Raw genomic sequence first — 21588 nt, 5'->3', positions numbered from 1 at the left:
CTTGATAGTAGGCAATTCATGAGAAACTACAAGCAATGGCAGCATGTTTAGGCCACACTGCTTACAGTAGCACGAGCCACACGTGGCCTGTTGTCCACTTCCACTTTGGAAAAATGGATGTACTACTGGTTCCACCAGGATTCTGGCTATGGAGTAGGGAGTGATGTGACATTCACTCTTCATGGCTGTACCCATGTGGACTCCAGATTAAGCTATGGTTATCACTGCATCTAAGACAAAAAATGAGACTCCTTGTTGAAGAGCCCTTTATTGGCATCTTGCTCTGCACCATGATGGCCTTTAAGTGGGGTGGCATGAGGTCATTGGCCCATAGCCCAATATTGTGCAGATGCCTTCTGATGGTTTGTGTGTACAATGTTTGACGTTTTAGGCTTGGTATATGTCTAATTGTACTTGCAGTACAGAATGGATCAGTTATGAAACCAGTGCTACGTTTTCTCCAACGTTTTCCAACACGACTTGTACTAGGCCACATATTGTTCATGCCACCATGGTCTAGTGTGCCTCTGGACTTATCTATAATCGAACACATCTGAGATATTATTGGTCAGTAATAGCAAAATGAGATTCCAGCAGTGGATCCTGATCATTTTCGTGCTCGTTTGCATTCAGCATGGCAGAACATTCCTCACATAAGGCCGTAGTCACACTTGCAAGAGCCTTGCGTGTAACTCGCGAGTCTCTCATTGAATCACCTGATGTGGCTGCAGACTCTCCTGCCAGAAGCGGGTTGGTTGCATGTACCTCTATGCAGCTGAGACGCTCCTGTCCGGAGAGTGTGCGGCCGTAATGGGTGAGGCAATGAGAGACTCACGCGAGTTACTCTCAAGTGCGATACTGACGTAACTGTTAATCTCATTGATAGCATCCAAGGCTGTAAAATTTTTAATTCTGCACGTGATGTTCATACTTGATACTGAATAAATTGAGAGGTTTCGAAAATTATTCTGTTTTTTCATAAGTTGCATATCATTAACAAGTCTATCGGACCTGTCAGTTACATTAATCCACTATTTTTCCTTCTTGGTTTTGTAATTTCAATATTCGGAGTATATATGAAATACAGGCCATCAGAACCAAGTTTACTCTGAGAGCAGGAGAAATTGTGGCAGTCCCCAAGACATTACATTTTAAAAAAAATGAATCCCTTTCATATTCATAAAATAAATATTTTCTGCATGACATTATGTTCTGATAAATATGACCAATGCTCAAGAATATATTCGTTGCCAATGACCAATCAAAAGCTCCCTTTAGAGTATGTCCCCATGTCATGAACACAGCATTTTCAGCTGTATCGTCCAATACCAGCAGTGTATGAAATTAAGAAATCCCATGCAAAAAAAATACCTGCAGCATGAATTGCTAGAAGCTACGATTTTGATTTGCAGCTGTCACTTTTTGCTATGGACGTCTGTGCAGATTTTACTCTTCACGCAAAGGGCAAAATGTGTGACTCCATTACATCTTTTTCACAATCATAAATGCAGTAGGAAACCCGCAGTGTACACAGTGTGATATAAAACGGATTTCACTCATGCTGGTTGTGAAAATCTTTGCTTTTAGCTGTGGTTGGAGGTAATTGATGGCGCATGGGTTCTTCTATACATTTGATGTGTTTTAAGAGCCGGTTTAGTGAAATTGCTTTTAGACACCGTTATAGACTAGTTATATGTATTCTCCAGATGTCAGCCAGAAGTTTTGCTTAAAGGACATCACTGATTTAAAGGGAACCAATCACCAGGATTTTCGTATATAACCTAAAGCCAGTGCTATTCTGGCGCTATAAGGCTGATTCTCTACATACCTGTAGTGGTCAGCTCAAATGCTTAGGTTTTGAAATCCAAGAAAGTAAAGTTTAAAAAAAATCGGCAGCTGATTGTGTACACACACACACACACACTCTCACCTGTCCCCAGCCATGCAGATCGCAGCACTGCCACTGACATCCTCAGCGCCTGGCCCCGCCCCCCACTCGGTTCCGCCCCCTCACGCACTCCGCACATGTGTGTACACACACACACACTCACCTGTCCTGCAGTCCCTGCGGCACTGACGTCCTCAGTGCCACGGCCCCGCTCGGCTCCCCCCCCCCCCGAACTCCGCCCCCCGCACACAACGGAATCCGACAAAGAATTCTGTTCTTTGTCATCCGTTGTACAGCGCATCAGTCACATGCGTCAAAGTATATTTTCTCTTAAGGTGGCTTTACACACGGCAACATCGCAAACGACATCGCTGTAACGTCACCGGTTTTGTGACGTTACAGCGACATTGCAGTGTGTGAAACACATCAGCGACCTGGCCCCTGCTGTGAAGTTGTGATCGCTACAAATCGTTCAGGACTATTCTTTGGTCCTTTGTTTCCCGCTGTGCAGCATGATCGCTAGAAAGTCTGTGTGTAAAGGGGACTTTACAGCGACTCCGCAGCTCTGTCTGTGTAGCGTCCTGATTAGCGGTCACCTGTGAACGATTCACCGGTGACCGCTAATCCCCCGAGTGACTGAAGTGTCCCCCCCTCTCTCATACTCACCGATCCCGATCACCGGCGCTGCACGGCATTCACACTGCTCCAGCGGCTTTTCCTTTTTTGAAAAAGCCGGACGCTCATTAAACAATCTCGTATTCCCCGCTTTTCCCCGCCACCAGCAAATATGATTGGTTGCAGTGAGACACGCCCACACGCTGAGTGACAGCTGTGTCACTGCACCCAATCACAGCAGCCGGTGGGCGTGTCTATACTGTGCAGTAAAATAAATAAATAATTAAAAAATCCGGCGTGCGGTCGCCCCCTATTTTAATTCCAGCCAGATAAAGCCATACGGCTGCAGGCTGGTATTCTCAGGATGGGGAGCTCCACGTTATGGGGAGCCCCCCAGCCTAACAATATCAGTCAGCAGCCGCCCAGAATTGCCGCATACATTAGATGCGACAGTTCTGGGACTGTACCCGGCTCTTCCCGATTTACCCTGGTGCGTTGGCAAATCGGGGTAATAAGGAGTTAATGGCAGCCCATAGCTGCCAATAAGTCCTAGATTAATCATGTCAGGCGTCACCCCGAGATACCTTCCATGATTAATCTGTAAATTACAGTTAAAAAACACACACACACCGAAAAATCCTTTATTAGAAATAAAAAACACTAACAAATTCCCTCACTACCAATTTATTACCCACAACAAAGCCCTCCATGTCCGGCGTAATCCACAGTCCTCCAGCGTCGCATCCAGCTCTGCTGCATGCAGGTGACAGGAGTAGCAGAAGACACAGCCGCTCCTGTCACATCCACGCAGCTAATGAAGAGAGCCGTGTGATCGGCTGAGCTGTCACTGAGGTTCCCTGGATCCAGCGGTGGATGCAGCGGTGGCCGCGGGTAACCTCAGTGACAGTCCAGCTGATCGCGCTACTCACCGCCGCACCGGTCAGCTCCACGCAGCAAATGAGGTGAGTAGCGCGATCAGCTGAGCTGTCACTGAGGTTACCCGTGGCCACCGCTGCATCCACCGCTGGATCCAGGTAACCTCAGTGACAGCTCAGCCGATCACAAGGCTATCTTCATTAGCTGCGTGGAGGTGACAGGAGCGGCTGTGTCTTCTGCTGCTCCTGTCACCTGCATGCAGCAGAGCTGGATGCGACGCTGGAGGACCGTGGATTACGCCGAACATGGAGGGCTTTGTTGTGGGTAATAAATTGGTAATGAGGGAATGTGTTTGTGTTTTTAATTTCTAATAAAGGATTTTTCGGGTGTGTGTGTTTATTTACTGTCACTTACAGATTAATCATGGAAGGAATCTCGGGGAGACGCCTGACATGATTAATCTAGGACTTATTGGCAGCTATGGGCTGCCATTAACTCCTTATTACCCCGATTTGCCAACGCACCAGGGCAAATCGGGAAGAGCCGGGTACAGTCCCAGAACTGTGGCATCTAATATATGCGGCAATTCTGGGCGGCTGCTGGCTGATATTGTTAGGCTGGGGGGCTCCCCATAACGTGGGGCTCCCCATCCTGAGAATACCAGCCTGCAGCCGTATGGCTTTATCTGGCTGGTATTAAAATAGGGGGGACCGCAGGCCGGATTTTTTAATTATTTATTTTACTGCACAGTATAGACACGCCCACCGGCTGCTGTGATTGGGTGCAGTGACACAGCTGTCACTCAGCGTGTGGACGTGTCTCACTGCAACCAATCACATTTGCCGGTGGGCGGGGAAAGCAGGGAATACGAGATTGTTTAATGAGCGGCCGGCTTTTTCAAAAAAGGAAAAGCCGCCGGAGCAGTGTGAACGCCGTGCAGCGCCGGTGATCGGGGATCGGTATGAGAGAGGGGGGGGAATCACCAGCAAATGAGGTGAGTAACGCGATCAGCTGCTGTCACTGAGGTTACCCGGTGGCCGCCACTGGATCCAGCGGTGGCCGCGATTAACCTCAGTGACAGCTCAGCTGATCGCGCTACTCACCTCATTGTGGAGCTGACAGGAGCGGCGGTGAGTAGCGCGATCAGCTGAACTGTCACTGAGGTTACCCGCGGCCACCGCTGCATCCATCGCTGGATCCAGGTAACCTCAGTGACAGCTCAGCCGATCACAAGGCTATCTTCATTAGCTGCGTGGAGGTGACAGGAGCGGCGGTGTCTTCTGCTGCTCCTGTCACCTGCATGCAGCAGAGCTGGATGCCACGCTGGAGGACCGTGGATTACGCCGGACATGGAGGGCTTTGTTGTGGGTAATAAATTGGTAATGAGGGAATTTGTTAGTGGTTTTTTTTTTCTAATAAAGAATTATTCGGGTGTGTGTGTTTATTTACTGTAATTTACAGATTAATCATGGAAGGAATCTCGGGGAGACGCCTGACATGATTAATCTAGGACTTATTGGCAGCTATGGGCTGCCATTAACTCCTTATTACCCCGATTTGCCAACACACCAGGGCAAATCGGGAAGAGCCGGGTACAGTCCCAGAACTGTCGCATATAATGTATGCGGCAATTCTGGGCGTCTGCTGGCTGATATTGTTAGGCTGGGGGGCTCCCCATAATGTGGGGCTCCCCATCCTGAGAATACCAGCCTGCAGCCGTATGGCTTTATCTGGCTGGTATTAAAATAGGGTGGGACCGCACGCCGGATTTTTTAATTATTTATTTATTTACACGGCACACAGACAGAGCCGCGCGGCATTAAATGAAGTCGGGTGAAGTTCACCTGCTTTTTTGACACGTCGTTGGCCAGGTCTGCCTGTTTGACAGCTCACCAGAGACTTTGTAGCGATCCCGGCTAGGTTGAGATCGCAGGTTGGATCGCTAGAAAGTCTCAGGCTGTGTGCACACATTGCGTTTTTTACCGCGGAAACGCTGCGTTTTGAACCGCAGCGTTTCAGTGGCAAATTGCATGCGTTCAGCTTTCCCAGCAAAGTGTATGGGAAAGCTGAAAAATCAGTGCACACGCTGCGTTTCTTTCCGCAGCGTTTTGGATGCCAAAAATCGGTGCGGAAAGAAAAGCAGCATGTCACTTTTTTTGTGCGTTGTGGCTGCGTTCTCTCCCCCATTGAAATCAATGATGTGGGGTCAGAACGCAGCTACACCGCATGGACCTGCTTTTTTGTTGCGGTCCGCGGGCTTTGTCGGCACGCCAGAACGCAGGCATTTACCTGGAAGTGAGGTCAAGAGGTTTCCTGTTGACCTCACTTCCTGGCAAAGCCCCCGGTGTCGCCAAAGTGCCCGCCCTGACCCCCGACCCCCCTCCCGAAAATCCAACATGGCCGCGCGCACAGTAGCGCACCGGCCGCCCTGCTCCTATGTTATCTGTCGCATGTGCCTTGAGACATGCGATAGAAAAATGCACCCAGGCCCTGCCCGTTCACCCCAATTCCCCCCGGTGTCATACATACCTGTCCGGTCGCAGCACTGATCCCCCGCGGCTCCCTCCTCCTTCACAGCAGACGCCGGCCGGTCACATGAGCAGAGCAGCTGACAGCCAGCACAGTGTTCAGTGTGAGCTGTGCTGGCTGCTCGGCACTCTGCAGCTGTGACCCGGGGAGAGTGGGTGCAGATTTTTGCACCCACTCTCCTCAAAATGGGGGATATGTTCCCTGAATGTGCCCCCATATTCTAGAAGGTCCAGAGCCGACGTGGGACATCCAAATGGATTTCTGCGGACCCATTTTTTTTATTAAATTGGAGAACAAGGGAATGATTTGGGGAGTGTTTTTTCTAATAAAAAAATTTTTGTTGTCTTTGTTTGCTTTTGTTTACTGTCAATTAGTTATGTCGGGTGTCTGATAGACGCCGTGACATCACTAATTGCTGGGCTTGATGCCAGGTGACATTACACATCTGGTATCAACCCCATTTATTACCCCGTTAGCCAACGCACCAGGCGCGGGATGAGTTGGGGCGAAGCGCCAGGATTGGCGCATCTAATGGATGCGCCACTTCTGGGGCGGCTGTGGCCTGCTATTTTTAGGCTGGGAAGAGTCCAATAACCATGGCTCTTCCCACCCTGAGAATACCAGACCTCAGCTGTCAGCTTCACCTTGGCTGGTGATCTAATTTGGGGGGACCCCATGTTATTTTTTTTTTATTATTTTTATTTATAAATAAAAAAAAAAAACCTGGGGAGCCCTCCAAATTGATCACCAGACAAGATGAGGCTGCCAGCTGTGGTTTGCAGCTACAGCTGTCTGCTTTACCCTGACTGGCTATCAAAAATAGGGGGGACCCCACGCCATTTTTTTTTTTTGTTTTTGTGATAAAAACTAGGCTAGGCACCCTTTAGTGCCACATGAAAGGTACTAAAGGTGCCAGCTTAGAATATGCAGGGGGGGGGGGTGGGACGTTGTATATATATTTGACCTCCATTGACGCTTTTTAGGCTGGATGCCCACAATCGGGGTTTGCAGCGTTTTGGGCGCAGATTGTTTTCCCTGCGTCCATGACGCTGCGTTGTGCAGTAGAAGCACAGTGGAAGGATTTTTAGAAATCTCATGCCCACTGTGCTTCTTTTCTCCGCAGCATAAACCGACCGGTGGCGCAGCTTCCCGAGCCTCAGCATGTCAATTTATGCTGCGTAGATGAGTGTTCTCTGCAGGTAGCATAGCGCTCCACAGCAGCCTGAACCCAAATCGTGGGCATGGGCAGCTGCATTCTCCCGTGGGAAACACTCACATCTCTGCAGGAAGGCTGACACTGGGTACTAGACGCCGTGTCGCTGGATCATGGCCACATAGCCCAACAGTGAGAATATTGTTGCTACAGCTACATTTTGGGGGAAGTAGCTGTGGATTCAAAATGTTTAATATACTCCTGATTAAAATCCTTGAGGGGTGCAGATTCCAAAATGGGGTCACTTGTGGGGGTTTTCTGACGTATAGGTACCCAAGTCTTAAAAAACGCACCTAAAAAAACGCATGAAAAACGCATGAAAAACGCATGCGCTTTCGATGCGTTGTTTCTCAAAAAGCATTGTTTACTATTCTCCCCTCTGCCAGAGGGTGCGTTTTTTTCCGCGCGGAAAAAAAAGCAACGTGTGCACATACCCTTAGTGTGTAAACCCAGCTTTAGACACTGAAGCGCTTCAGAGAAAAGTATACCTGGCTGTAATCGTGGACCCAGGCCATGAGTCATGCATTTGAAGATAGGTTCCCTTCAAGATTAGGCTCACACTTCTTTCCCATAGATAATTATTCGGTAGATTTGTCATGATCACCATTGCCAAGATAATGAAAATTACACCTCTATATACAGTAAATAACACAGGATTCACAATAGACCATGGCTACAGCTTCCGCCCCAATGGCCTCTTCATATGTCAACAGCACATGGCTAGAACTCTCCTACAGAGTTTAATGTTAGATCCGGTCTCTCGCATGTAGCTGCTGTACAGCATAAATCTCATATACAGTTTAATAGCATCTAAAACAAGATGGCAGGCCCTAAAATATAGTAAATGAAAAGAAACCAGATTGCCAATCCCTGATATATCCTTTAGACATCGGTTCCACTAACATTTTGCATGGATGAGTGCAATCTGATTAAAACATCGGACTGCACTTGCACCAGTGCAAACTATGGGGCAGTGTCCATCTGCAATTGATTTCTCATGCCATATCGGCCTGAGAAATTAATCACGGCACGCTGCGTTTGGCAGCAAGTCTCGGATCACATGCACCCATACAAGTCTATGGATGCGTATGAAACATTACACTGCACTCGCATGTCATCCAAGTGCAGTGCGATATACGCAGAGACAGGCAGCGGAGATGAGGAGAAAGTGCTCCCTCTTCTCTGCAGCTGTGATACAATCGCAAGATCGCATCACAGCCGCATGACCCTCAGCTAACACTCGCAGCAGAAGGTCGGAAGCTATGCACAGGTGGAACCGAGGCCTTAAAGTAAGCTACGTTCCTGGACTCATGTAGTAGATAAGATGACCAGTGAGCATGTTGTATTCTGCCCAAGTATAAAGCACAGCAGCGATAACCACTAGGAATATCCACTAAAGACTTTCAGAAAAGAGGAACCCTTCATCATACATAGCCTAGAGCAGTCATGGCGAACCTTTTACAGGCTGAGTGCCCAAACTGTAGCCCTAAATCCATCTTTTTTCCCGAAGTGCCAACCAATCCTATCATGTAAATAATTGATTGTAACCTTTCCTTTGACGTCTTCTCTTCTCTCCAGCAGGCGGCATCACGCTCATGCATGCTTACCACACATTGAAGCTGAGCCTCTGCCCTTTCCAGACACAGCAGTTGGATTGATCTTTCTGGAAAAAATTGCAGCATATTAGACAGAGATTTTAGCCTGGAATGCAATCAGATGTCACCCTGTAATCCACATCTACATTTCAATGTCTGATGATCTTGAAATCCCATAAAGACGTACGAGTTGCCACCCTCCCCCTTCATTGTGTAGTTATGTCCCCCTTCCTGGCCACTTCCTGGTAAACATGTCCCCCATCCTGATATATATTTACTACATTCTGGTATATTTGTCCCCATCATGGCCCCGTCCAGGCAAATATACCCCATCCCAGCATATTAACCATCCTGGTAAATGTACCCTATCCTGGTAAATGTACCCCATCATTGTAAATGTATCCCATCCTGGCATGTTCCCCCATGCTGTCAAATGACCCCATCCTGGTAAATGTACCTCATCCAGGCATGTTCCCTTATCCTGGTAAATGTCACCCTTCCAGCTAAATGTTCCTCATCCTGGCATGTTCATGTTTTCCCCCATGCTGGTAAATGTATCCCCCACACTGGTAAATGTACCCCTTCCTGGCATGTTCCCCTTACTGCTAAATGTACCCCATCCTTGCAGTCATGTTTCCCCCCCATCCTTGCAGTCGTTTCCCCCATCCTTGCAGCCTTGTTTGCCCCGTGGTCTGTATGCCCCGTGCTCTCCATGTTTGCCCCGTGGTCTGTATGCCCCGTGCTCTCCATGTTTGCCCCGTGGTCTGTATGCCCCGTGCTCTCCATGTTTGCCCCGTGCTCTCCATGTTTGCCCCGTGCTCTGTATGTTTGCCCCGTGCTCTGTATGTTTGCCCCGTGCTCTGTATGTTTGCCCCGTGCTCTGTATGTTTGCCCCGTGCTCTGTATGTTTGCCCCGTGCTCTCCATGTTTGCCCCGTGCGCTCCATATATACCCCGTGCGCTCCATGCCCCGTGCTCTGTTTATATGCCCCCTGCTCTCCATGATCCGTGCTCTCCATGCCCCCTGCTCTCCATGCCCCGTGCGGTTTATATACCCCGTGCTCTCCATGCCCCCTGCTCTCCATGCCCCCTGCTCTGTATATATGCCCCGTGCTCTCCATGCCCCGTGCTCTGTTTATATACCCCGTGCGCTCCATGCCCCGTGCTCTGTATATATGCCCCGTGCTCTCCATGCCCCGTGCTCTGTATATATACCCCGTGCTCTCCATGCCCCGTGCTCTGTATATATACCCCGTGCTCTCCATTCCCCGTGCTCCCCATGCCCCGTGCTCCCATGTTTCCCCCGTGCTGGCACTGTCCCCACACCTTGGCACAGCCGCACACAGCTTAAAAAAAAAAAAAAAACCCTCACCTAGCAGCCGCTCCACCACGGCCACAAGACACCGGCGCCGCCTACTGAGTGACGCTCCTCCGTCTCCTAGGCAACAGGCCTGCAGCCCAGGAGAGGAGGAGTGTCAGAGCGAGTAGAAATGTCTCCTCTGCTAAACACCACGTGGAACTGCCGGCGCGATCACATCGGCAGTTCAACATGGCTCAGTGTGGTGACAGCGTGCGTGCCAACAAAAAGGGCTCTGCGTGCCCAATGTTGCACGCATGCCATAGGTTCGCCATCACTGGCCTAGAGTCACACTTGCGCGAGGATCGCATCACCTGGCACGGCCGGCCGCTCTACATGCAGCTGACCGGCTCCTGGCAGTGATTCCAGCCATAAGATGAAATCAGGAGCTGACCGTCTATCTTCAGGAGGCCCCAACCTGTGGTGGCTGCAGGCATCAAGAAACTTGTGAGAAGGAAAACAATAGAACATATTGACAAAAAGTAAAATGTATTTAAGAAAAAACTGGTATACAGGAGGTAGAATCTGCAGATTGCTTCTTTCCATGATCACTGTAATCTGCCACTATGGCATATAACTTCAAAATGCTGGAAAGAAGGCGGCCGGGCCTGTGAGGCGGTGTGGATACACAGGTCACTCTTTCTGCTCGTGTAGTCCGAACATAAAATCGAAGGGTAAAATCTCCGGTGGTATTTCAGATAACTGGTCATCATATGAGCGCAACGTCCACAACTTCTCCAGTTCATAGGTCTCTCTAGTTTCAGACAGCATGAAGTGAACAACAATAGCCCCTAATGGAAAGAAAAAAATAATGGATGTATGTTTAATAAAATAATTGAAAATAACACTAAAATCTGCCTTGTAACATTATCATTATTGTATTATCGAAACAAATGAGTAAAAAACTCATGCAATAGTAAAATTAATCTGTTATCTTTTACTGAACTGCACCTGTAGTCTTTCATCTGCAGGTTTAAAGGGAATCTGTATGTGTAATATGACACTAGGGGAAAGGCAGGGCCAGAGACCCTGATTGCTGTGATGTATCACTTAGTTTACAGGGTGCAGTAGTTAAGAGAGAATCACAGTTTTCTCTGTTGCAGATCTAGCAGAGCTCAGTTGTTGAGCTGTGTATATCCCTGCCCACACCACAAATTGACTGCTTTCAGCTAATCAGTGCTGTGGCCATTTTTTTTTTCTTTTTTACTATGAAGCCATAGACACCTAGCCCTGAAGTGCCTGCAATGATTGTATTAAAAAAGCAAAACCCATCACAGTAAGTTACACATTGCTAGAATCAGGGTCTCTGCAGTACATCAGGGGGCTCTCCGATAACATGGCAAAAACCTGGTGACCAATTTGCTTTAAAGTGGCAAAAAGCCATGGCATATAGAGATGGTAATCTGGCTTTCTCCTTCGAAGTCTAATGGAGTTTTTTTTAAAGAGCCAGACAAAAAACATATTGGTAAAAATTGGTCAGAAAAGTCCTCATACTTTAACAGGTAGTGGGAACAGCCCCTTTATTGTTCATGCAGATATACTGGCCTCGTCTGTATGTGCAATTGGATACAGGAATTGGAACATTCACACTTTAAGGGTTATTCCCATCACCAAGATCCTATCCCAATATGTAATAATAATAATAATTATTAAAAAAACCTCCATTTAGAAATGTAGTATAGTTCTGATTCACTGTCGCTTACCTCATGTGCAGGGCATTGCAGAACCTTAGGTATCCATGGTTACGACCTCACATATAGTCAGTTAGTTGCTAGTGGTCATAACCATGGATTCCTAAGGCCATCAAATGCCCTGAATATGAGGTAAGTGACATAGTGAATCATAGTGAATCAGAAGGACTATACTACATTTCTAACTGGAGGTATTTGCTAACATTATTATTCTTATTATTACACCTACTACATATTGGGATAGGATCTTGGAGATGGGAATAACCCTTTAACCCCAAAAACTTGCTGATTCATGGGGTTCTGGTAGGTGGGTCGCTCTGAAATGCCCTGTGGCTATGGCCTCAAGTTCAGAGCCATTCATTCTATAGTGCCAAGTACAGCACTCTGCTTTCACCAGCAGCCCCACAGAGAATGAACGGTGCAGCGAGGACCACCTCTCCATACTGTTGGTCAGTTCAATCCCCCTTCTCAGGATCACTAGGGTCCTAGTGATTGCACCCCACTGATTAACAAGTTATTCCCTAATTTATAACTAGATAATAGCTTAAAATGATGTGAATAACCCTTTGTAAGTAAATGTGATGTTACTTTATAGAACTAAAAAGAATGTTTACTTACCAAAATCTATACACATCCAATCATCGGTGTCCTTTCCCTCTATGCACACGTGTGGATCATTTTTTCGCTTCATAAACTTATACTGTAAAACAAAATATGACTAATCTTTCTCACGTTTCCCTTTAACAAAAAAAATCCCGTAAAATGTAATATGCAAAGAAATTATACAAAAAAAGGACAGAAAACGGACTCCTGTCTATAAGATGGAAGCATACAAAATATGATCATCACCTACATGAAGGGACATAAAACAATGCTACTTGTTTTTATTTTTATCACAATGGATTGTATTCTTCTGAAATAAAAAGTATTCCGATTTTTTTTTCTATCTTTAAAGTGCACCAATTACCAGGATTTTCCTATATAACCTAAAGCCAGTGCTGTACTGGCACTATCAGGCTGAGTCTATACATACCTGTAGTGGTCAGCTCAGATGTATAGGTTTTGAAACACAAGCAAGTAAAGTTTGTAAAATGAGCAGCTTTTTCAATGACAGCAGCTGCCGATCAGCTAATAGCAGGGGTGGGTATTCATAGATTCATGCTCCCTGCATGTCCATCCTCACCCTGTTATTTATGCTAATTCTATTATAGAATAGTTTTACTAAGTGACTAGAAGGACCTGTGCTGATGTCACTCCCATGTGACCAGAAGGGGCAGGGCCTCAGCCAACATACAGTGTCTACAAGTAGTATTCAACCTCCTGCAGATTTAGCAGGATTACACATTCGGAATTAACTTGGCATTGTGACATTTGGACTGTAGATCAGCCTGGAAATGTGAAATGCACTGCAGCAAAAAAGAATGTTATTTCTCTTTTTATTTTTTTTTTTTTAAATTGTGAAAAGTTTATTCAGAGGGTCATTTATTATTCAACCCCTCAAACCACAAGAATTCTGTTTGGTTCCCCTAAAGAATTAAGAAGTATTTCAGGCACAAAGAACAATGAGCTACACATGTTTGGATTAATTATCTCTTTTTCCAGCCTTTTCTGACTAAAGGCCCAGTCACACACAACGACTTACCAGCGATCCCGAAAACGATGCGACCTGATAGGGATCGCAGGTAAGTCGCTGGGAGGTCGCAGGTGAGATGTCACACAGTCAGATCTTACCAGCGATGCAGGAACAATACAGGTCGCAGTAGCGACCTGTATAACGATCTCAGCAGTCACTGTGACCCTGTCACACAGTGTCAAACACAGTGATGTGTCCTGCCCAGCAGGACATCGCCTTTGAAGAAAATGACCTGGACCATTCTGCAACAACTAGCGATCTCACAGCAGGGGCCTGATCGCTGGTAGGTGTCACACATAATGAGATCACTAACGGGATCGCTACTGCGTCACCAAAACGGTGACTCAGCTGCGATCTCGCTAGCGATCTCGTTATGTGTGACAGTACCTTAATTAAGACCCTCCCCAAACTTGTGAACAGCACTCATACTTGGTCAACATGGGAAAGACAAAAGGAGCATTCCAAGGCCATCAGAGACAAGATCGTGGAGGGTCACAAGGCTGGCAAGGGGTACAAAACCCTTTCCAAGGAGTTGGGCCTACCTGTCTCCACTGTTGGGAGCATCACCCGGAAGTGGAAGGCTTATGGAACTACTGTTAGCCTTCCACGGCCTGGACAGCCTTTGAAAGTTTCCACCCGTGCCGAGGCCAGGCTTGTCCGAAGAGTCAAGGCTAACCCAAGGACAACAAGGAAGGAGCTCCGGGAAGATCTCATGGCAATGGGGACATTGGTTTCAGTCAATACCATAAGTAACGTACTCCACCGCAATGGTCTCCGTTCCAAACGAGCCCGTAAGGTACCTTTACTTTCAAAGCGTCATGTCAAGGCTCGTCTACAGTTTGCTCATGATCACTTGGAGGACTCTGAGACAGACTGGTTCAAGGTTCTCTGGTCTGATGAGACCAAGATCGAGATCTTTGGTGCCAACCACACACGTGACGTTTGGAGACTGGATGGCACTGCATACGACCCCAAGAATACCATCCCTACAGTCAAGCATGGTGGTGACAGCATCATGCTGTGGGGCTGTTTTTCAGCCAAGGGGCCTGGCCATCTGGTCCGCATCCATGGGAAGATGGATAGCACGGCCTACCTGGAGATTTTGGCCAAGAACCTGTGCTCCTCCATCAAGGATCTTAAGATGGGTCGTCATTTCATCTTCCAACAAGACAACGACCCAAAGCACACAGCCAAGAAAACCAAGGCCTGGTTCAAGAGGGAAAAAATCAAGGTGTTGCAGTGGCCTAATCAGTCTCCTGACCTTAACCCAATTGAAAACTTGTGGAAGGAGCTCAAGATTAAAGTCCACATGAGACACCCAAAGAAACTAGATAACTTGGAGAAGATCTGCATGGAGGAGTGGGCCAAGATTACTCCAGAGACCTGTGCCGGCCTGATCAGGTCTTATAAAAGATGATTATTAGCTGTTATTGCAAACAAGGGTTATTCCACAAAATATTAAACCTAGGGGTTGAATAATAATTGACCCACACTTTTATGTTGAAAATTTATTAAAATTTAACTGAGCAACATAACTTGTTGGTTTGTAAGATTTATGCATCTGTTAATAAATCCTGCTCTTGTTTGAAGTTTGCAGGCTCTAACTTATTTGCATCTTATCAAACCTGCTAAATCTGCAGGGGGTTGAATACTACTTGTAGGCACTGTATGATACCAGGAAGCAACATTATTTTTCAGTTGGCTGAGGCCCCGCCCCTTCTGGTCACATGGGTATGACATCAGCACAGGTCCTTATAGTCAGTTAGTAAAACAATTCTATATTAGAATTAGCATAAATAACAGGGGGAGGATGGATAGGCAGGGGGGGCGGGGATCACTATGAATACCCACCCCAGCTATCAGCTGATTGGCAGCTGCTGCCATTCAAAAAGCCGCTCATTTTATAAACTTTACTTGCTTGTGTTTCAAAACCTATACATCCGAGCTGACCACTACAGGTATGTAGAGAATCAGCCTGATAGTGCCAGTATAGCACTGGCTTTAGCTTATATAGGAAAATCCTGGTGATCGGTGCACTTTAATCCCTTTAATTCCTTCAGCCCCAGTGCCCTTTCCGTTTTTTGCTCCCCTTCTTCCGAGAGCCGTAACTTTTTTATTTTTCCGTCAATCTTGCCATATGAGGGCTTGTTTTTTGCAGGACGAGTTGTACTTTTAAATGAAACCATAAGTTTTACCATATGGTGTACTGGAAAACACCAAACAAATTCCAAGTGTGAAAAAACTGCAAAAAAAGTGTGATGGCACAATAGTTTTTGGGATGTTTTTTTCACGGTGTTCACTATATGGTAAAACTGATGTGTGGGTATGATGCCTGAGGTCGATGCGAGTTTGTAGACACCAAACATGAATAGGTTTACTTGTATCTAAGGGGTTACAAAAAATTCACAAGTTTGTCCAATAAAAGTGGCGTACATTTTGCGCCATTTTCCGAAACCTGTAGCGTTCTCATTTTTTCGGATCTATGGCTCAGTGACTGCTTATTTTTTGCGTCTCGAGCTGAGGTTTTTAATGGTACCATTTTTGCGCAGATGCTACATTTTGATCGCCTGTTATTGCATTTTGCGTAAAACTTGCGGCGACCAAAAAATGTAATTTTGGCTTTTGGAATTTTTTTGTCGCTAAGCCGTTTACCAATCAGATTAATTGATTTTATATTTTGATAGATCGGGCATTTCTGAACGCGGCGATACCAAATATGTGTATATTTTTTTAACCCTTTAATTTTCAATGGGGTGAAAGGGGGGGTGATTTGAACTTTTAGGTTTTTTTTTTTTTTTTTTTTACATTTTACTAGTCCCCCTAGGGGGCTATAGCGAATGAGCAATGCGATCGCATTGCTCAATCTGCTGATCACAGCTACAGAGCTTTAAACAGCAGATATGTTCACTTTCTGATTCACTCGGCTCCGGTCCGAGTGAAACCAAAAGTGACTCATGATAGCTACAGGTGTCATCACATGACCCTGTGCTACCATGGTAACTACCGAAAGTCACGTGATCACGCACGTGACTTCCAGTGGGGGCGGCGGTAAGTGAAAATAATGGCTGCGCGCATATACATCTCGCTGCCAGACTTTGGCAGCGGGATGTAAGGGGTTAAATGTTGCGGGTGGAATGCGATTCCACTTGTAACATGCAATATCAGCTGTTTTCAACAACTGACATGTGCGCGGATCGCCGCAACCTGCCCACGGCAGGGGGCGGGGATTAACCTCACACGATCCATGACGGATAGATCCGTCATTGGTTGTGGAGGGGTTAAGGATAAGTGCTGGAGCGTCCTTTTCTCCTAACCATATTACAGTCTCTCCAGTACAGCGCTCCGGCCATCCAGCTAAGTAGGAAAATGCATCAAAGCTTCTCTAAAGTGAACGGGGCTGGCGAGCCCGATGTGCCACTGTGACTACCATCGGGGTTAGCAAGACACCATAGTTACTACTGGGGGAAGCTACAGAGCAGTAACTGCTAAAGGAGAAAGAGGGGGCGACACTGCTGTTACTAGGGGCGATAGGTGGGTGATAATACTTTTAAGGGAAAGGGTAGGAATGTGACACTGCTGTTATAAGAGGGGACAATACAGACAGGAAAATCCGATAATATCTGCTCTTCATCATATCACAAGTTCTAGGATAGTGGGAAACATCCACATAAGTAGGTATTTACTAATGATATAAGTCGCTCCACCGCCAGGTTCATAGTAGATAAAGACTTTACCGCTTTCAGTATGTATTGGGCCATAGCCTGGAGATGCCGTGTCGATGTTCCTCCAACAATTACAAAATATTCTACATATTTCATCTCTGGGGGCACTCGGATGACACACAGATCTTTGCCATTTTCTTGCCGCAGCAAATTTACAAGTACATTGATGTTAAACTCCGGAAGATTTTCATCTGCAACAAAGAGCAGAAGAGATTACTGTAATAATAGATCTACGACACGCAGCACAGTGATGGAGACACTACAGCTGGATTATGGCGGCCGTGCTGCCTTACCCACCCATCTTCCCAGACTGGTTATAAGTAGGCTCAAGCCAGATCCTATACCTTCCCCATAATATACGAGGCCTTCAGACCGGTGAGGTCCATCCATGAGGTCACCTTGTTTTTGGTGGATACTTTAGGCTGTGTTCACACACTGCCTCTTTTTTCTGAGTGCATCTTTTTCCTTTGATTTCAGAAAATGCATCTTGTGGCGCACCAAACACATGACGTTTTGCCGCATTTTTGCCAATGCGTTTTTTTAAAGGAGAAACAATGATAGGATAATTGATAGATAGCTAGAATAGATAGATAATAGAATATATAGAATAGAAAAGAAAGAACAGATCGGATAGATAGAAATAACAGAATAGCTCTATAGAGGGATAGCTAGCTTGGCCAGCTGTTTTGGGTTTTTTTTGTTAAAAAAATGACGTGGTGTCCCCCCCATTTTTCATATCCAGCACAGAAACAGCAGCTGCTGCAGGCTGCAACCCTCAGCTGTCTGCTGTACCTTGGCTTGTTATGAAAAATAGAGGGGATCCCACGCTTTTTTTTTTTAACTACTTGATTTATTGTAAAAAAAAAAAAAATGGAGACATATTTACCTCTTTGGCCCAGATGTCTCCTCTCTACCACCCAGAACGCCAGCATCCATCAGATAGAACTATACAAACCCAGCATGATCCACGCCACTATGTCCCAGCCATGTGGATACAATGGAATACACAGGACTGCCTCACTTCTGGGACTTGTTGGTCACTCTGGTAAATATGTTTGCATTAAATTCCTCTGTTTGCCGAATTAAAAAAAAAACAAACTAAAAAACTTCTTGCATAAGATATACGACACATTGAGTAATTATCTCTTTCTCCTCCTCTCTGAACCTCAGCAGCATCAACCCATCACGAGAGTAGAGGAAAAGGATTAGTACGACCTTGGTCCGGTGGCCGCCACACCAGGGCCTCGGGAACAAGGGTCCAGCACACTTTGCTGGCTGACCAGGTTGAGAGGAGTGAGGGGATCTGGAAAAGTGAGGAGCAGACTGGGGTGCGGAGCGGCTCCTGGGGCACTGATCAGCGTGCGGAGCGGCTCCTGGGGCAGTGCACAATGGGCGGAGCGGCTCCTGGGGCAGTGTACAATGTGCGGAGCGGCTCCTGGGGCAGTGCACAATGTGCGGAGCGGCTCCTGGGGCAGTGCACAATGTGCGGAGCGGCTCCTGGGGCAGTGCACAATGTGCGGAGCGGCTCTTGGGGCAGTGCACAATGTGCGGAGCGGCTCCTGGGGCAATGCACAATGTGCGGAGCGGCTCCTGGGGCAGTGCACAATGTGCGGAGCGGCTCCTGGGGCAGTGCAGAATGTGCGGAGCGGCTCTTGGGGCAGTGCACAATGTGCGGAGCGGCTCCTGGGGCAGTGCACACTGTGCGGAGCGGCTCCTGGGGCAGTGCACACTGTGCGGAGCGGCTCCTGGGGCAGTGCACACTGTGCGGAGCGGCTCCTGGGGCACTGATCACTGTGCGGAGCGGCTCCTGGGGCACTGATCACTGTGCGGAGCGGCTCCTGGGGCACTGATCACTGTGCGGAGCGGCTCCTGGGGCACTGATCAATGTGCGGAGCGGCTCCTGGGGCACTGATCAATGTGCGGAGCGGCTCCTGGGACACTGATCAATGTGCGGAGCGGCTCCTGGGACACTGATCAATGTGCGGAGCGGCTCCTGGGGCACTGATCAATGTGCGTAGCGGCTCCTGGGGCACTGATCAATGTGCGGAGCGGCTCCTGGGACACTGATCACTGTGCGGAGCGGCTCCTGGGGCACTGATCACTGTGCGGAGCGGCTCCTGGGGCAGTGCACACTGTGCGGAGCGGCTCCTGGGGCAGTGCACACTGTGCGGAGCGGCTCCTGGGGCACTGATCACTGTGCGGAGCGGCTCCTGGGGCACTGATCAATGTGCGGAGCGGCTCCTGGGGCACTGATCACTGTGCGGAGCGGCTCCTGGGGCACTGATCAATGTGCGGAGCGGCTCCTGGGGCACTGATCAATGTGCGGAGCGGCTCCTGGGACACTGATCAATGTGCGGAGCGGCTCCTGGGACACTGATCAATGTGCGGAGCGGCTCCTGGGGCACTGATCAATGTGCGTAGCGGCTCCTGGGGCACTGATCAATGTGCGGAGCGGCTCCTGGGACACTGATCACTGTGCGGAGCGGCTCCTGGGGCACTGATCAATGTGCGGAGCGGCTCCTGGGGCACTGATCACTGTGCGGAGCGGCTCCTGGGGCACTGATCACTGTGCGGAGCGGCTCCTGGGGCAGTGCACACTGTGCGGAGCGGCTCCTGGGGCAGTGCACACTGTGCGGAGCGGCTCCTGGGGCACTGATCACTGTGCGGAGCGGCTCCTGGGGCACTGATCAATGTGCGGAGCGGCTCCTGGGGCACTGATCACTGTGCGGAGCGGCTCCTGGGGCACTGATCAATGTGCGGAGCGGCTCCTGGGGCACTGATCAATGTGCGGAGCGGCTCCTGGGGCACTGATCACTGTGCGGAGCGGCTCCTGGGGCACTGATCAATGTGCGGAGCGGCTCCTGGGGCACTGATCACTGTGCGGAGCGGCTCCTGGGACACTGATCACTGTGCGGAGCGGCTCCTGGGACACTGATCACTGTGCGGAGCGGCTCCTGGGACACTGATCACTGTGCGGAGCGGCTCCTGGGACACTGATCACTGTGCGGAGCGGCTCCTGGGACACTGATCACTGTGCGGAGCGGCTCCTGGGGCAGTGCACAATGTGCGGAGCGGCTTCCCATTGTCACGGGGCCACCAGGGATGAGCTGTACAACCCCGGCACATGGGCAGTATCGGGTCTGTACGGCCCCACCATGGAGACTGCAGACCCCGGTACCGTCTGTATAATGCAGCCGTACCAGGCTCGGGAGCGTCCTCCGCGCCGCCGCCAGGACCTGCCGAGCTGGATCCATGGCTCTGCCGGAAACACGTCCTGGTCGGTTCCGAATACGCAGCCCGCCCGGCACACACAGCAGCAGGGCGCCGCCATAAACCCGGGCGGAGCTGGGAAACCGCTCCGAAGCGGACACACAGGCGGCCCAGGCTCCGGGCCCACATCTCGAGGCTTCCGCCTGCTCTGCACAACCTTCCGGTGTCCCGACCAAGGATCTGCCCGCCTATTGGTTACTAAGACGCCAAACTGAACACAGTGATTGGGCCTGCTTGGTAACTAAGCACGTGACAAACTTACGTGACATTGTAAACATGTATCTCGCACTCTCTGTAGAGGCCATGCGGGGCGGGCAGAGCACGGAGACGTGATGAGGGGAATGTCCGGGTGGAGCAGCTGCAGTTCCAGAGCTGTCCGCTGGGTGGCGAGACTTCATTAGAAAGTGGTTTGTCATAATAACGAAGACTGTGCTGCCATCTAGTGGCCGAGCGGGGTACACCGCCCAGTCTACAGCGAAGTTTGTGGAGTTCACGGTGGCCGAATTTAGTTTTCTTCTTTCCCATCTCCCAGGAGGAATAGAAAAAAAATCTTTGGTTGGAATGGAATTGAACTGCATGTTTCCGTCCGAGTTGTGCCTCTTCTTGGTTTTGTGGGGTTGAGTTGTATTTATTGGCACTATGAGGTATGACTTTTATTATATATACTGCATGTCTTTCACACTGCTTTTGTGTGACCTTATACCATTCCTGGTGCAAAAATGTTAGCAGTTCTTCTCTGTTTGATGGCTTGTGGCTAAAAAAATAAATAAATAAATAATTGGAAAAAAAAGTGCGGTCCCCCCAATTTGGACACCAGCCAGGGTAAAGCCACACGGCTGAAGGCTGGTATTCTCAGGATGGGGAGCTCCACGTTATGGGGAGCCCCCCAGCCTAACACTACCAGCCTGCAGCCACCCGGAATTGCCGCATCCATTAGCTGCGACAGTCCCGGGACTTTACTTGGCTCATCCCGAATTGCCCTGGTGCGGTGGCAAATGGGGTTATAAGGAGTTAATGGCAGCAGCCCATAGCTGCCACTAAGTCCTAGGGTAATCATGGCAGACGTCTCCCCGAGATACCTTCCATGATTAACCTGTAAGTTAAAGTAAATAAACACACACATCCAAAAAATCCTTTATTTGGAATGAAAGACAAAAAAAACACCCTCTTTCACCACTTTATTAACCCCTCAAAAACAAC

General features: G+C 48.4%; 1 protein-coding gene across 1 annotated transcript; it reads right to left on the bottom strand.

The window, feature by feature from the left end:
• Positions 1-10542: 10542 nt before the first annotated feature.
• Positions 10543-20563, bottom strand: MALSU1 (mitochondrial assembly of ribosomal large subunit 1). Its single transcript, XM_075316716.1, has 4 exons — positions 20319-20563; positions 17131-17309; positions 12382-12463; positions 10543-10863 (listed from the first exon to the last, which is right to left on the bottom strand). Exons 1-4 carry the CDS (start codon positions 20515-20517, stop codon positions 10706-10708), a joined length of 618 nt encoding a protein of 205 aa, XP_075172831.1. The 5' UTR covers positions 20518-20563; the 3' UTR covers positions 10543-10705.
• Positions 20564-21588: the final 1025 nt, after the last annotated feature.

This window comes from Anomaloglossus baeobatrachus, chromosome 6 (assembly GCF_048569485.1).
Source record: "Anomaloglossus baeobatrachus isolate aAnoBae1 chromosome 6, aAnoBae1.hap1, whole genome shotgun sequence".
In the NCBI taxonomy this organism is placed as follows: domain Eukaryota; kingdom Metazoa; phylum Chordata; class Amphibia; order Anura; family Aromobatidae; genus Anomaloglossus; species Anomaloglossus baeobatrachus.
The sequence above is the reverse complement of the archived record's forward strand: the minus strand, read 5'-3'. Positions and strand labels throughout refer to the sequence as shown.